General features: G+C 34.2%; 2 protein-coding genes across 3 annotated transcripts; one reads left to right on the top strand and one right to left on the bottom strand.

Annotated features, from left to right (window-relative positions):
- Positions 1-220: 220 nt before the first annotated feature.
- On the top strand, positions 221-9,275 carry LOC129952891 (myosin-7). 2 transcript variants are annotated; one of them, XM_056065828.1, is made up of 8 exons: positions 221-406; positions 742-826; positions 915-1,093; positions 1,160-1,363; positions 3,951-7,715; positions 7,844-7,915; positions 7,978-8,100; positions 8,417-9,275. In XM_056065828.1, the coding sequence occupies exons 1-8, from the start codon at positions 323-325 to the stop codon at positions 8,441-8,443; spliced, it is 4,539 nt and encodes a 1,512-aa protein (XP_055921803.1). In that variant the 5' UTR covers positions 221-322; the 3' UTR covers positions 8,444-9,275. The 2 variants fall into 2 exon arrangements, with proteins under 2 accessions (XP_055921803.1, XP_055921804.1); XM_056065829.1 differs by having other exon boundaries at positions 7,856-7,915.
- A 3,155-nt stretch (positions 9,276-12,430) lies between these two features.
- On the bottom strand, positions 12,431-13,525 carry LOC129952898 (dynein axonemal light chain 4). Its single transcript, XM_056065839.1, has 3 exons — positions 13,181-13,525; positions 13,014-13,097; positions 12,431-12,929 (listed from the first exon to the last, which is right to left on the bottom strand). Exons 1-3 carry the CDS (start codon positions 13,250-13,252, stop codon positions 12,765-12,767), a joined length of 321 nt encoding a protein of 106 aa, XP_055921814.1. The 5' UTR covers positions 13,253-13,525; the 3' UTR covers positions 12,431-12,764.
- Between the last annotated feature and the right edge of the window lie 1,820 nt (positions 13,526-15,345).

A 15,345-nucleotide genomic window follows, 5' to 3' on the forward strand; every position in this document is an offset into this window, starting at 1 on the left:
TTTGTTACACAATACAACTAAACCGTATCTGATGAGTGATGAGCATTCTTGTATCGAAATGATTTTCTTGATTAATTTTATAAGTGTATTATAAGCCTGAAAAGAAATTTAACTCTACGACATCTGTTTAAACCTTAATTTCCGAATACGTATTTTTGTCTCTCACTCTCGCTCTCTCTCACGAATATCCTCATCAATATCAAAGAAACTGTCAATTTTTCAGAGCGAAGTGAAAATTTACACGTATCGATGTGAATTCTTTTTTATAATAATTATATTTGTTTTAAGATCTATCTATTAACTTCAATAAAATATATAAACAATGTTTGCTAATCTTAAAAATAAACTTATTGAAGAAGTAAAGGCGTCACCATCGAAATTCCAACAATTCGCGAATGCTGCACAGGTGAGTGGGATTGATAAAAAAAATGGTCTTGTCTTTTTTGATGTTATTAAAAACTAATTACGGTTCAAATTAATTATTTTAATAAACTAATTGACTAAGAAAAAAGGAATATCAACAAAAAATCCTTCCTTTTGAAAGGACAACAAAGACAAATTCAGATTCTAAATTTAATTGGGTCAAAATTGCATTTTCTAATTCGATTAGTTGTGCATAGTACACAGGTACTAGCTGTGCGTGCAATCGGGAACAAGGAAAAGCAAATTCTCTAGTTCTCTGTTTTTGTTTTCTATTAATTCGTTGATGTTTTTCTTTTTTTTTCCTTTTCGGTTTATCAGGCAGCCGTGTCATCGTCATCGGGGACGCTTCCCGGGTCCGAACCAGTGTCAGGAAATGAAAACTTTTTCAGCATCACCGAAGAAGGTAAACTTACAATACAACTTCTTCGTTTAAACGTGTTTCTGAAGATGAATTATTACCTAATGAAACAACTTGTGCGCCATTTTTTCAGACACTCCACAAAATTCACCCCACAAACCATTAAAGCTACCTGTGGGAAGTTCCCGGGCAAAGGGACCAAACATCTCTCCGCAATCCAACAATGGTGCCATACCAAGATCGAGGAGACTTTCGAATTCGTCAGTTGCAAGTGATGTCTCATTTCGTTTGCCTGCCTATGAGTCTCCAGCTGTGAGTTAAAATCTTTACTTTTTTTCTTACCATGTATTGATTTGTTTTTGTGGTTGAAAAAAAAAGGTATATCACCTACAATCAGACCTTGACGTTTCGGCAAGTGAGGTAGAAGATTCGGCTTCTACAGCTCGATTAGATGTGATCAATAAAGAGCAATTGTACGATGCGTACAGGAAGGCTTTAGATCGGTATCAGAAATACCGCTCGAGATATGCAGATCTTGCTAAAAAATATAAGGATTTGGAAACTGATAGCACTAAAGCAAGGGTAAGTTAAATATGTAATTATTATTTATTTTAGTACAAAAATATTCACACAAAAAACATACCATAAAACATTTCACTGAAATCTTATCTTTTTCGTATTTTAAATGTTGTCGCTATTCACCGCCACTGATAAGAGTATTGTATCTGTTACAAATTATTTGGTATTGACTTATGTAAGATCGATCAGATACAGAGGTTTCGTTTTTAATTGATTGATTTCATTGGGGTGACGAAAACATTTATGGTACAAGATTTCTTACATGAAATAGTAAATTAATATAATATATAATAAAAATTCAGATTCAATTATTTTTTTAAACTCTTCTAAAGATTTTTATGGTTTGCATAGAACTCAAAGTTTGTCATAAATGACCCTGAGTGCAACTTATTTTATGGGGAAGAAATAGTAAGGCATAAAGTCTTAAGTTGCACTTAGGAGAATATGTTGTGTAATAAATGACATTTCAGTAAATATTTGCGCAAAAAATCCTGGTTCTTGGTTCAAACTAAAATAAAATAATAAAAATGAATTAGCTGATTTGTTGGAAGATGATGTGGAGGTTCTTGAATTGATTGAAATTGGTGTAATCCGTTAGGTTTACGATAGGAATGAGTACTTTTTTTAGTTTTGATGAATTGGGCTTCTACAAACGATTCCGTTTGAAAACTATGACTATCCATGTATTGGTACAAGTCGAGAAGGATTTAAAACGGACTTATAACAGGTTTGATTAATAACTTTTATAACAAATCGTTGGACAAAATGACAGAATGCTTAGTCTTCTAGAAATTATTCAACTGCCCCCATAAACCAGATATTGGTAGCTCTACGATGATGCTTTACTACAGGCAATCACATATAAGTATTGCTGATTTTGGAGATATGCATTTTTCACCTGCTTTAAGAATAGTATGAAAAGTTGCTACAGTTTCACAGGTTAAGGGGATTTTTTTGATATAGCATATTTTCTTTCTGTTGTTGGTGCTGTTGACGAAACATATGTTTAAATTTAGTCCCTAGGTAAGATAAAATATGGTTTTATTTCGCACGATATCCAAGTTTGTCTCAGGGGATTCCGATGCGGAAATATTTAGGAATAGAAAAAGCTTTTTTTCCAATAAATGTACAGGGTGTATGTACTGCAAAAATGGTGTTTGCTGATGTGGTTGCAAGGTGGCCTGGTTTCGCTCATGATGCATACATTTTTAATAGCAGTAAATAAGAGCCGGGGTGGAAAGTCCAGATTTTACAGATTGCTTTATTCTAGGTTAAGAATTTGATTTATAATGATTTCATAGTATATGCAGTGTAAATTTGCCGCTGGTAATTTCCTCGTACCCACGAAAACCATTTTTGATGACACCATTGCTCAGTCAGCGTGACACGGCAGAACAACTTTATAATGAGTCTCAAATACGTACAAGAGGTCCTATAGAAAAATCTTTTGGAATATTAAAAAGATGATATGTATGTAAAAACTACTTTTCAATTCATACTAACTTCAAGTCAGTTTATTGAAATATCATATTATTATACGTAATATGAATCCAAAACCTGTCTATAGGTCAGTTGAGGCCCGTCGCCTCAACATTACCAATCACCAAAATTTCACAACGATATTTTAAATTGGTAAAAATGATGATTAAATTCGCAGTTGCAATATAATACTCTCATCAGAACATACAATTAAAAAAAAAAATACATACTTAGTTTCTTCACAAACCCAAATTTAAATCTACTTAAGAGAAAAAACTCTGTGTTTGCCTTTGCATTTATAAGTGTCTCCAAATTCTTTCGTATCCTGCAGTTATTGAAAACATGATATGGCTCCATTATATCAACATTCAATCCCAAATCATAGTTTACCAGGAGACTGAATTTTGTTGTGAGTGCCGTCAACGTCTCAAATACAAATCCAGTTTTGCTTTTGAAATGTCAGCTGAGGTTTCAGCAAATTTTATGTAAACTACTTTCAACATATTCAAAATTATCAAATATTTATATTGGAATTTTAAAAACTCCCGTCTGCTTAAATATATTTTTTTAAATTCTGTCTTTTGTAATCCCGATAGCCCCATGTTTTTTTTTAGAAAAAGTTCTTAGCAACTTAAAAAACTATAGATGTTGGTCATCACATTGGATAACATTTTTTTTATTGGATAGCATTTTTTTACGTAGACAGCACATTTTTTTCTTTTAAAACACATTCACTTATATTGGACCACAAGTTTTAGATAGCATTAAAAACCGGAGGTTTGGCTAGGAGTCTTAAATTAGGTCTACCGCAATGGTTGTGTCGTTATCCTGATGAAAAGTCCAATCCAGAGACATATCCCGCTACAGCATAAGGAGGCATGACGAACAGCATGATGACGACATACATTTTGGCGTTCATAATACCGTTAATCCTTAATAGAAAAAAAAAAACAACCCAAAAAATCATTTATTATAGCTCCTCCATGTTCAACAGTCCTTCGTAAATGTGTATTTAATTTCTCCTTGTTGTATATGTTTTTCAGTTTAATGGCCTAAAACTATTTATACCCAATACTTAACTCACATATTCTTATACGTGTTTCTTTTTCAGTCTGTGCTTGTGGAGACACAAGAAAAAGCTATTCGACGTATAAATGAACTTCGAGAACAATGTGCATTGGAACAGCAAGCCAAAGCACACCTCGAAGAGGCTCTTCGAGTCGAAATGGATGACATGCAATGCAAGATGCAGGCCTATCAAACAAAACTAACCCTTCTCGGAGAAAATCCTGACAGCATAATGGCACTCACTAAAAACGAACCACTAATTCAACTCAATGCGACCACAAACCAAACAACCACCGACCCAAATAACCTCATTAATCTTGATGTTGAAAACACAACCAATCATAATGATCAATCACATTTGGAAAAACAAGTTGCCGAGCAACAAAACCAAATCAAAGCACTTACCCAAAAGCTTGACGAAGCTAATAAAACAATTGACTTGATGAAACAACAAGAAGAAGAGAATGCCATTTCGTTAGCACAAACAAAACAAGCAATCTACTCTGAATTGGAGAGCAAAGAAACCCAAGTTCTACGCTTGAAAACAAATCTCACCGAAGTTGATTCGAAATACCAACAAACCTTGAAAGAGAATAATCAGATTTCGGGACAGGTGAAAGAACTAGAAGAATTGAAAGAAAAACTAAAAACAATTACTTTGGCTAAACAAGAAGCTGAAGCTAAATTGATTTCTTCAAATCATATGCAGGGTGAAACGAAACAGCAAATTGTGGCAAAGGATAAGTTCATAGCGGGCCTGGAGGAGAAGTTGCAGGACCTGTCGAAGAAATACGATGACCAGATGAAGGACTTGAGACATCAAAACGAGCAGCTCAGTGAAATGATAAGACAGTATCAAAATTCTGAAATTTCCATAGCCGAAATTGACAACGAACTCAATCGCACCAAGACCGAAAACAATGGTCTGCAAGAGACTATTTCAGAAAATCAACGTAAAATAAAAGAAATTCAATCAGAAATTGAAGAAAACCGCAAGGAATTGGACAAAATTCAAGGCGAAAAAGAAAATCTGAGAGTTTTAGGTGAAGAATCGAAGCAAAAGAACGAGGAACTCAACAAGGAGCTCGAAGAAGTTCGCAAGGAAAAAAATGAAAGTGAAATTCGGTTGAAGCAACTCGAGTCCGAAATAAAGATACTTAACGATCAGAGTGTTAACACAGAATCTGAAACGATAGTCGCTCTTAAGGAAGCACTTCAAAAAGCGAAATCGGAAGCCGACGTCCAAATGAAGGAAATAAAGGAAGAGCTCACGGCCAAAGAAAAGGAACTCAAATCGGCGACCAACAAACTCGGTAAGCTAAAAAAACAACTTGAAACAAAAGAATCTGAAGGACGGGAAGAAATCGAACGCCTTCGACAGAGCATAACGGAATATGAATCGAATCTAGCACAGATTCAAAACGAACATCAGCAGCATGAAGAGGCCATGGAACGAGAAAAATCTGAACTCAAAGCTCAAGTAACGAATATTTTACAGGAAATTGGAACAATGGAGGCAGAAATTCGTAATGTGCGTGCCTCCCATTCAGAGCTGGAAGCAGAAAAACGATCCCTCGAACAGAAGTTCGAAAGTAAAACTAAAGAAAGTGATGACCAACAAAGATGGAAGTCTGAACTTGACGAGTCTCTGGAGAAACTTAAACTTGTCGAACAAAAGCTACAAAATATCGAAAGTGAGAGTTCCCAATTGGCTGAAAAGAACTGTTTGCTAGAAGAAAATTCCAATAGGCTGGAAAAACTAATTGCAGAATATGAAAGAAAACGCTGCGAGTCCGAGACCGAAGTCACACATCTCAAGCAGCAATACGAAACTAGCGAAGAAAACATTCAGAAATTAAACGAAAAAATGGCCCAAGTATTGGATGAGAATTCAAGGCTGCACAATGCCAAAGAACTCATGGAACACGAGCATAGATCACTTCAGGATCAATGTGAATCACGAGAGAAGGAAAAACTATGTGTGTTGGATTCGAATAAGTGCTTAGAAGATGAATTAAAGGTTATCAAGGAAGAAATTGAAAGCTTGACCAGGGAGAACAATAACCTAAGTGAGATGTCCAACAACTTACGAGGTGACTTGAGTGATGCATTGGAGAAGGTGCGTGTTGAAGAAGACAAAAATGAAAAATTGATGAAAGCAAAGGAGCATTTGGAAAAAGAACTTAAGGCTGCAAAAGAAAATGGAGAAGAAAAACAGATGGTAGAAGAATTACAAAAGAAAATGGCTGAGTTCGAGTTGATGTCTCAGGAAAAAATCAAACTTGCTGAAGATCAAGCTCTAGAACTCCAACGAAAATTAGATGAATATACAAAGGAATCCGAGGAGCATGATAAGTCAAATGAAGAACTGTCAGAGTTGAGGGAAAAAGTACATGAACTTCAACAGCAGCTCCAAGATTCTAAAACACAAAATGAAGCCCTAAGCGAAAGACTATCATCAAGTCAGTCAGAAATAAGTGCCTTGAGTGAAAAACTTAATGCCGCCAATGAGAGTACTACAAAACTCACAGCAACTAATGAAGCACTAAAATCTGAAATTAATAGTTTAGAAAACAACAAGCAATCACATTTGGCCGAGCTAGAATCTCGTCTGCAGCAGGCTAGTAACGAAAATCAAAATCTCCAAGAAACAGCCCGCAATGCAACCGATTTGGAAAAGAAGTTGCAAAATTATGAACAACTCCAGTTGGAAAACGAATATCTTCACACTTTGACTGAGCAGTTGCAAGCAGACATAAGAAGTCAAAGTGAGGATCGTGCCAATGTGGCCATACAAATTACAGCACTAAATGAGAAAATCAATTCTCAGCGTTGTGAGCTGTACGTACTTAATGAAAACCAGGAAAAACACAACAGCGAGGTGGAAGCCAAGTGCAAAGAAATTCTGAAGGCACAAGAGGAGGTGGAACAACTCAAGCAGAGTCTAGAGACCCAACGATCTGAACTAACAAGGCAGAGTGAGCACGCAGACTTTATCACCGCACAGAATGACAATATCCAAAAAGAGCTCTTGTCGTGTCAGCACCAGCTAGCCGAGGTTGAGAAAGAACTGCGGGAAGTGAAAATTGTATGTGAAGAAGTGACTGGAGAAAAACTGAAGCTTATCGATCAGCTTGCAAGTGCAGAGGCCTTAAGTAAACAACAAATAGATAATTTGAAAGTGGAACTCGAACGTAGCGGTAGTACCTTGGAAACTCTAAATAAGGAAGTAGATGATTTGAACAAAGAAATCGAGAAGGTGGATGCCTTGAAGGAGGAAAAAAATGAAATGCTTAAGCAAATTGAGGCCTTGAAGGTTGAGCTGACCGAGAAAGTGCCATCGCAAGTGAAGGTTGAATCAGTTGCCGAATCGACTAAGGCCTCCCAACACGAATCGGAGAACTTGAGAAAAATCAACGAGCAGTTGCAAAAAGAATTGGAGGACCTGCAATATAAGTCCCGAGGAGAAATCGCAAATCTCACCGAGGAAATCGATGATCTTCTCACCAATGCAAAGCACATGAGTGAAAAACTAGCACAGTATGAAAATCAAGAGAGAAATCCTTCACCACCATCGACTGCATTAAATGTACCTGTGGCAACCGAAGAAGGAAGTTCCGAAAGTATTGAACAAGAAAAGAAGGAATTAGAATCGAAACTCAAAACAATAATGCACGATGTTCAAGATGTTTCCAATCGCAATCTCTTTTTAGAGCAGAAATGTGAAAACTATTTGATTTTAGAGCAATCAAACGAACGATTGAAGTCACAAAACGAGAAGCTATCACGGCAATTGGATGAAACTCTGGTGAGTAGAAAAAGGGAAGGAATATTTTGAGTGGTTGGTTTGTTTTACATTTTACGCCATTCAATTTGGTTCCTTTCTATGTAGTGATTTAGAACTCTTTGAGGATTTTTGTTTCTAATTTGTTTTAGATATCCATGCAGCATAACGAAGGAGTGACGGTAAATACGGAGTTTGAATATTTGAAGAATATTATGTTTCAGGTAAACATCTATTTTATTTTTACTTAAAAATTAATTTAATTTGAATTTTTTTAAATTTTTAGTATCTGACTGGAACATTGAATGGCAATAATGAGACACTTGTAAAAGTTATATCTGCGGTATTGAAATTTACACCCCAACAAACCCAGGTGGCAATTGAAAAGGAACACCAGAGAAGATCATTAGTAAGTAAATTTACCTAACACAAATTCTTCACAAAATCAGTTTTTAAAACTTTATAAGAGAGCTTTTTTAAAACAAATAAAAAGTCTTAATCGTTTTCGTAACTCTGAGTGAAGTAAAGATTGTAATTTTTCTTGCTTAAATACAAATAAAAACGTTACTACAAAATTTGGAACGTTTTTCTAACGATCAGCCTTAAAATAATATGTAACAAACTTTATTCTCATATCCTAGTTTTAAACAACGCAAAATTAAAAAAATAGCTTTCTGATCTTGTAACAGTTTTATTAATAGTACTGTTTGATTTTCTTCTTTCAGCTTGGCCAGCTTAACAAACTACTATAGCAGGAGAACGAATCCTATAGCGTTTGGTAACATATAAGTTGTTAGTTATTGCAAAAATCGTAGAACGCTATTGTGAAATGTTTTTGTAAATGTTTAGGTTTAAATATTAAGTTAAATTAAAAAAAAAATAGATACAAAAAAAGGCTTATGTATTTTGTAAAATAATAAAATATTGTGTAAAGAAAAATGTACCTTTGTTATCAAAAAATAATTAAACAGAAACTTCAGAATTTTTATTCGCAAGCAAAGTTAATTTATAGAAAAAAAAATAATCCCATGCTAAAGTTATACTTTCTGTGTATTTATTGCATTTTAATTAATAATTTTAATTTAACTAAACAATTTTAATAAAAAGAAAAGTAGGTAGGTATACAAAAAAAAATCTGTTATGTATTCTTATAATTATAATTGTACATAACGTTAGTGATCAAATCGCAATAAATAAGTTATAATTTTAAGTAAATTAGATATTTTTTTTGTTTGTTTTTTTCTTTTAGTGATTTTTTATTTGGCTAGTATATTTTATTTTGTACACAAGTAATATTTTTTATTTGAATGTAGACAATGTTGTTCTCAAGTTTTATAAATTATAAACTATAATTTATATAGTAGATACATAAATAAAGACAAATTCGATGCCCACAAACTTAGTAAGCATTTGATATTCGGAATTTTCTACTAACACATAATATTATTAATATTAAATAAAATAAAATATACTAACATAAACAACCATCAGCAAAAATTCACTAAAATTGTCTTATAAGTAAAAAGTTACAAAATTATATTATTACTAAAAATACATTACTTATATATTAAACACTTACCATTATGTGTATTTGTTTTATTTGCATTTGAATGATCTTATAAATTATGATTCTTACAAAGATTCAAGCAGGCTTTAGAAAGAACTATTCGACGTTTGACCAAATATTTACTTAAATATCAATAGTAAAAGTATTTTAAGCCAGAAACAAAACAGTATACACATTGTTTGTCGATTTTAAAGCTGCATTTGATTTGGTGAATCGAACTGCTTAATTTTTTAAACTTTCCCAACTTGGAGTGTCAACAAAATTCATTCAAATAATCCGTTGTTTGTACACAGATACTGAAGTTGCAGTCTGGGATAGCAAAACATATTCAAAACCACTTAAATCACTTACTGGAGTAAAGCAGGGATGTCTACCCAGTGCTCTTCTATTTGCTCTTTTTATCATTGATATAACTACCCTTTAAAACAACGTTCCTCTTTCTCCGCTCTTCTACCTCGGTTTCCTCATCACCTCATCTCCCCCTTTCTAATTAAAAATCTAGAGATTCATATTTTGTATCTAGTACATGAGAAATGATATTTGGAAGAAGATTTTCTCTAACGATCACATAAACCTTTCAACTAAATATAATATTTTCAATGCAGTCGTGAAATCTTGGTTTTGTTATGCGGCACAAATATGGGGTATGCAAGGATACGAAGAAATTAAAAAGTTTTAAAGAAATTTCTTAAAGAAAATATTCAATATTATCTTAACCGCACCAAACTATTAAATTTATTTGGAAACAGGCCTGCCAAAACTTTTTGCTTCAAGTATAAAGTTACAGGCTGTTTATTTAATTAAAGTGCTTGGTTCTTCGGGAAACTCGGTTATGTAAGATAATGATGCTCCACGAAATTCGGAATAAGGACTGGTGGATAAGGGCATGGGAAAACATTGCTGATTCATGTGGAGAAGCTATGCAGATCAATCTCAACAATATTGTTCAGATGAAAACGAATTTCTACAAAATCATCCAAAAAACTTTAAAAATTTAACCGAAATCGAATGATTGAAAATGCACGTCAATCGGAGAGCAGATTACTCTAAAGCCAGCGAAATTATAACTCGTGTGACAAAAATCAAGATGCGAACTTCTACATTTAAAACATGGAAAACCATACAACGGAAGCTTTGACCAATTTTGCAATATATGTAACTTGGGGGGTAAAGAATATAGCTTTAATTTCATCAGTGTGTGTCCAATTTTTAACCAGCAAAGCAGAGTATGCTTTGGTAAACCATCCCTATCAGTGCAGGAAACGATTAAAATTTTAAATGGGATTGGGCGAACCTTGTCAAATTTGTCAGAGCTAGCTACCACTACAAAATGCTTATAAGCTTTTGTAAAATTTATAATGCTTACTTATGAATATTTGAATTGAACATAAAAGAATAATGGGTATAACCGATTTCGTCTTGAGTTTTCATCGACTGTCGTTTACCTTGTCGTTAAGCTTTTCAAATGACATTCTTGAAAACTTTTAATCTAAAAGTTGACAACAGAAGCACTCGTCTGCAAGCACGTACATAGTGGCAGCGTTTCCGAAAAATACTTCATCAAGAATACAAATTTTCCAATAGCAGAAATAAATGCATTGGATCTTGGAGTCCTTCAAAGATGTTTTCGACAGACGTCGAAGCAGAGGTCGCCTTTTTGACTTTTATATGTACATGACAAACGTCTAGGTGGCTGCAAAACTTCCGACAGGTAGTGTCTTGAATATGTTAGTTAAAACAAAATTCTATTCAAATTTGTGTACTTTCTGAGAGAAGTGAACTTGTAAGTACATTTTAAAATTATTTTGTCTAGGTCAGGAGACTATGAACATTTAACGGTTGCTGAATATTCACAATCAACCTGTACAAATTGAATCAAAACATTTTTGTTTTTAATGTAAGTTAAACTTTAGGGTCAAGAGTTTAGCTTTTGCTGTAAGCAATTGGTAGTGTCTAAGATTTGAAAAGGGACCGTTTATTTGTGAACAATTGAGGAAGACATGAAGAGCAGCTATAGCAATGAAATAGTGCAGACTAGACTGGTTCGACTCATAATTATTTGTAAGTCCTTTCAATCCCTGCCACTAATATACATGCGTGTTACTTGCTTCCAGCTTTATTATTTGTTATTGTGCAGCCTAAAAAATATTTCATGTGATAACAATAAGAAATCCATTTATTTACTAAGCAAACATGGGTTTTTCTATTTTTGTAAACACTTATTTCAAGCCTTGCACAACAAACAACCAATACCAACAATTAACAAAAAGATATTTTTATTAAAAAATCTACAATAAATCGAAATTATTAGAAACTAAATGACAATTGATATGTTTTACCTCAATTTTTAAATAATCAATTACATTTCTTCGTGCTAAGAACGTAATTGAGGAGCAAAAATGTAGCTATATAAGACCATCTTCCTTCTGTACCATGACAAAAGCGGATGAAAATATCTTGAGTTACCTTCGGCCTCGTATGCATAAACGGCGATTGAAGGGCAAAATTAATCGAAGAGATGCACCGTTTGTAAAGAGATTTAGACTTAGCCAGGAGGATAAATGTACAACATCTGAGTTTGCTGGGTCACGAAGAGCGCAGATTAGGTGGAGCACACAAAATGGAAGGTAACCTTACTCAGGCCACATTTAACACAAGACTCTAGTGCTATTTTAAGCAAGTAGGTTAGTTAGGCACGATTAGATAAGTAATAAAGATTATTCTAATGAACACTAATAATGCCCCAGAAGCTCTGTTAAATCTTACTTATTTAGCTGATTCTGATAGCTCAGATTTCTAGTAATGTGTTAAAGATAGATGATAGATGCACTTTTTAGTGAAGTGGAACTTTGTATTTAAAAGAAATTGTTTAAAGTTATTTCGAACTAAAGAAGGAAAACAAAAAATCAGGGAAAATAATAGAAGTTCAAGTTTTTGAATACAAATTTAGCGAGCATGGATTGATATCTTTAAAAAATGTTTTTCAAAATTTTGTACCTAACCATAAGAATGCTAGCTGCAGATAGTTTGTTAAAATCTAAACTGGAAGTTATAAGATGAGATCTTTTCCCGAATAAGATTACAATCTTCTTAATTTAACACAGATGCCAATAGCAATATTACATAATAGAATCATAAGATTCTCTTCAATTTATATAACTCAGATATATGCGCATTGCCATAATACTTTTTATTAATTATTTTCTATATAAAAATACTATTTTATTTAGTACAAATATATATACAAATCATTTACACAATAATCAGAATCCAACGTAAGTAAGTATTAATTTCAAACGGCCGCGGATTGGTTTTGTATTGATTAGATTTAACAGGCACACGAACAAATCCCCACATCTTTATCGACCAAACATTCATCGGTGTCCCTGAGAAATCTGTGTCAATTGTTTTTAAGTCTTTGAATTGTTGTAATTGGTCGATTTACAAGGTACTCTTAAAACAGTTCGCAAAAAATAAAAACTGGCTATTAAGATTTTACTTCCTTTTCATGAACACTTCCACACAACGATTGCCAAATTGCCTCCGAAAAATAAATATAAAATATTTTTCGTCTCAAAGGACACTTCGAAGCCGAATCCTTCACCGACCACCACATGCCAATACGTTCCAAACTTTTTGTCCATCGTCTCTTTGATAACTTTTGCCGCTGTCTACTCGAATATATGTAAAGAATCCAAGAAAACAGTCAATAAATTAAAAGGAATTCCCTGACGATTACCATCACTCCCTCTTACCTCATAGTTGGAAGCATATTTCTCACAGGCAGTTATGGTCAACTCGATAGTCTCGTTTCTCATTTCCTCTACCATGTCCGTGTGCTGTACAAGGTATAAGTAAACAGGAAGTAATTCACTTTTTATTAAATGCTCTAAGTTGGTTAGATTTAAATTATCATGTTTACCTTTACTAGCGGATACACATGAACAATTTTCTTTTCGCCTGATTCTTCCGGTTTACCACCCTCTTCAGCCATTGTTTATAAGAAGCTACGCTAGAGGCCACAGGCCACACCACCGTGTTCTTGTCGTAGCTCCTCTTTCGAGAGAAGGCACACAGTAAATATGAGGATTTATCCAAATATTTTACAAAAGTCAGTCAAACAAATGAGTTGATAGATTAAAAAAACAAGGGGTGTTATGCAAAATAAATAAATAAACAAAATATAAACAGAATTGATTCTCTTGTCAGTCTGTTGCTGTGCTCGAGGATATTCGTCGTTTCCAAGGAGGTAAGTCCAACTGAAAATAAATTACAATGATTTGTCGTTGAGAGTGCATCTTTTTGGCACATTTCCGGGACCAGGGGTGTAATCCGTCAATCAAGTGTTAACAGAGCGCATGCGGTAATATTTTTTAAAAACAAAAAATTGCATGCTATGGGTGGTTAGTTGTTACTCGTTGTAGATGGGTAAAATAAGTCTCCCACCCTAATACTTTAACTACCACCCATATTTTTGTTTGTCACATAAATGAGTGGATAGTAAGTTGGAGTGTGCAGCTCTTTGAGGGGATGAATAATAGCTCAGCTTTGGAAATTAACCATTTCTTTTTCCTCCCTTCCCTCAGTCATTGCCTACTTACTTACGAACTGACACAAATGGATTTATGTCGGTCGATTGCTGGGGTTAGGGTGGAAAGCTACAAATGCAACAGTGTACCTAAATCCTATATAAAGTAAATGATGAAAGCAAAGTCATAATTCCAACCCACTTCATTTAAGCAATTCTCATCAACGCAATAAGTTGGCCAATATGCAGGATTAAAAATGGTATACACCAGCACAGTATATGACATGAGAGTCCAAATATGAGGATTAAGACAATAACCATTGAAATAACTGATGAAACTTTTAAATACCTAACACATTCCAGTGAAACTTATTTTGGTCTAAATAATGCTGGCCACTAGTTTTTCGCTTACGAATCGATATAATATTATTCTGGAGGTTGGTCAGCCTCTTAATTTTAAATTCTGATTTTTGTTTTACTTTAAAAAAAATACGGAATATCCAGCAAAGATTTTTACTAATTCTGAAAGTTCTATTTTATTTAGCCGTTCAAAATTTAATTTAAATATGAGTTAGTGTCTCAACTTACCTACTTACTTAAGGTGGCGTTACAGTCCAGCCAGTTACGTCCCTAGCTGGCTGTCTCCAGTTTGCACACCAAGTTGGTTGAGTTCCTTTCCCACCTGCATGCATTACCTGAGTCACGGTCTTCTTCCACTACGTCGCACCATCCCTCGGGATTGGATTCGAAGACCTTCCGAGCTGGAGCGTTAATGTCCATTCGGTCTATATGACCTAGCCATCTAAATCGTTGGACTTTTATTCTTTTAACCAGGTCAGTGTCGATATACAACCCGTATAGTTCGTTGTTGTATCTTCTCCTCCACTCTCCATCTATGCAGACGGGACCAAAAATCACGCCAAAAAATTTTCTCTCGAAGCATCCTAAGACGCTCTCATCTTTCTTTCACTGGGTCCAGGACTCAGCGCCATAAATGAGAACCGGGATGATAAGTGTCTTATAGATGGTGATTTGATTTCAACGCTGGTGTTTTTATAGCAGTGTCTAAGTAGACAAAGTCCTTAACTACTTTAAGGTTATAGCTGCGTGGGTATCTCTACTTTGTGTTAATTTGAATTCGTAGGTTTGGCCAGTTTATTCCTTATTTATTAGTTTATGATGAAACGAAGCATTATGGAAACAAATTTTGCAAATGTGATAGGCCTAAAATACTATAGGTTATAGGACTGAGCCAAATTTTGTTAAGGATCAAAGTGAATTGTAAATGACAATAGTAAGGGGAAAAAACAACAGATTCAAAAAACTTACGAAGGGAAAAAGGTAGTAATATACTTACATTTCTTAATATAGGCTATGTTGTATGTATGGGGTTAATACATGTGAAAAGTTCGAGCAAATATCTCACTTGGATCTCTTTGGATCCATTGTACTCCCCAGAAAAGGGAAAGGATTGAGATAGGTATGGAAAGGTTGATAAAGATTTAGGTTGAGGGAGTCTCCCTGAATTTTCCTGATTTATGGGAATTTTTCAGCATGTC

This window comes from Eupeodes corollae, chromosome 3, assembly GCF_945859685.1.
Source record: "Eupeodes corollae chromosome 3, idEupCoro1.1, whole genome shotgun sequence".
In the NCBI taxonomy this organism is placed as follows: domain Eukaryota; kingdom Metazoa; phylum Arthropoda; class Insecta; order Diptera; family Syrphidae; genus Eupeodes; species Eupeodes corollae.

What these genes read in the sequence shown, in the direction of transcription:
- LOC129952891 (XM_056065828.1), top strand. Translation starts at nt 323, where the DNA reads ATGTTTGCTAATCTTAAAAATAAACTTATTGAAGAAGTAAAGGCGTCA. An exon ending in GGCAATTGGATGAAACTCTG is followed by an intron (nt 7,716 to 7,843) that starts GTGAGTAGAAAA and finishes AATTTGTTTTAG; the next exon opens with ATATCCATGCAGCATAACGA. An exon ending in TGAAGAATATTATGTTTCAG is followed by an intron (nt 7,916 to 7,977) that starts GTAAACATCTAT and finishes TTAAATTTTTAG; the next exon opens with TATCTGACTGGAACATTGAA.
- LOC129952898 (XM_056065839.1), bottom strand. Translation starts at nt 13,252, where the DNA reads ATGGCTGAAGAGGGTGGTAAACCGGAAGAATCAGGCGAAAAGAAAATT. An exon ending in ATGTGTATCCGCTAGTAAAG is followed by an intron (nt 13,098 to 13,180) that starts GTAAACATGATA and finishes TACCTTGTACAG; the next exon opens with CACACGGACATGGTAGAGGA. An exon ending in AATATGCTTCCAACTATGAG is followed by an intron (nt 12,930 to 13,013) that starts GTAAGAGGGAGT and finishes ATATTCGAGTAG; the next exon opens with ACAGCGGCAAAAGTTATCAA.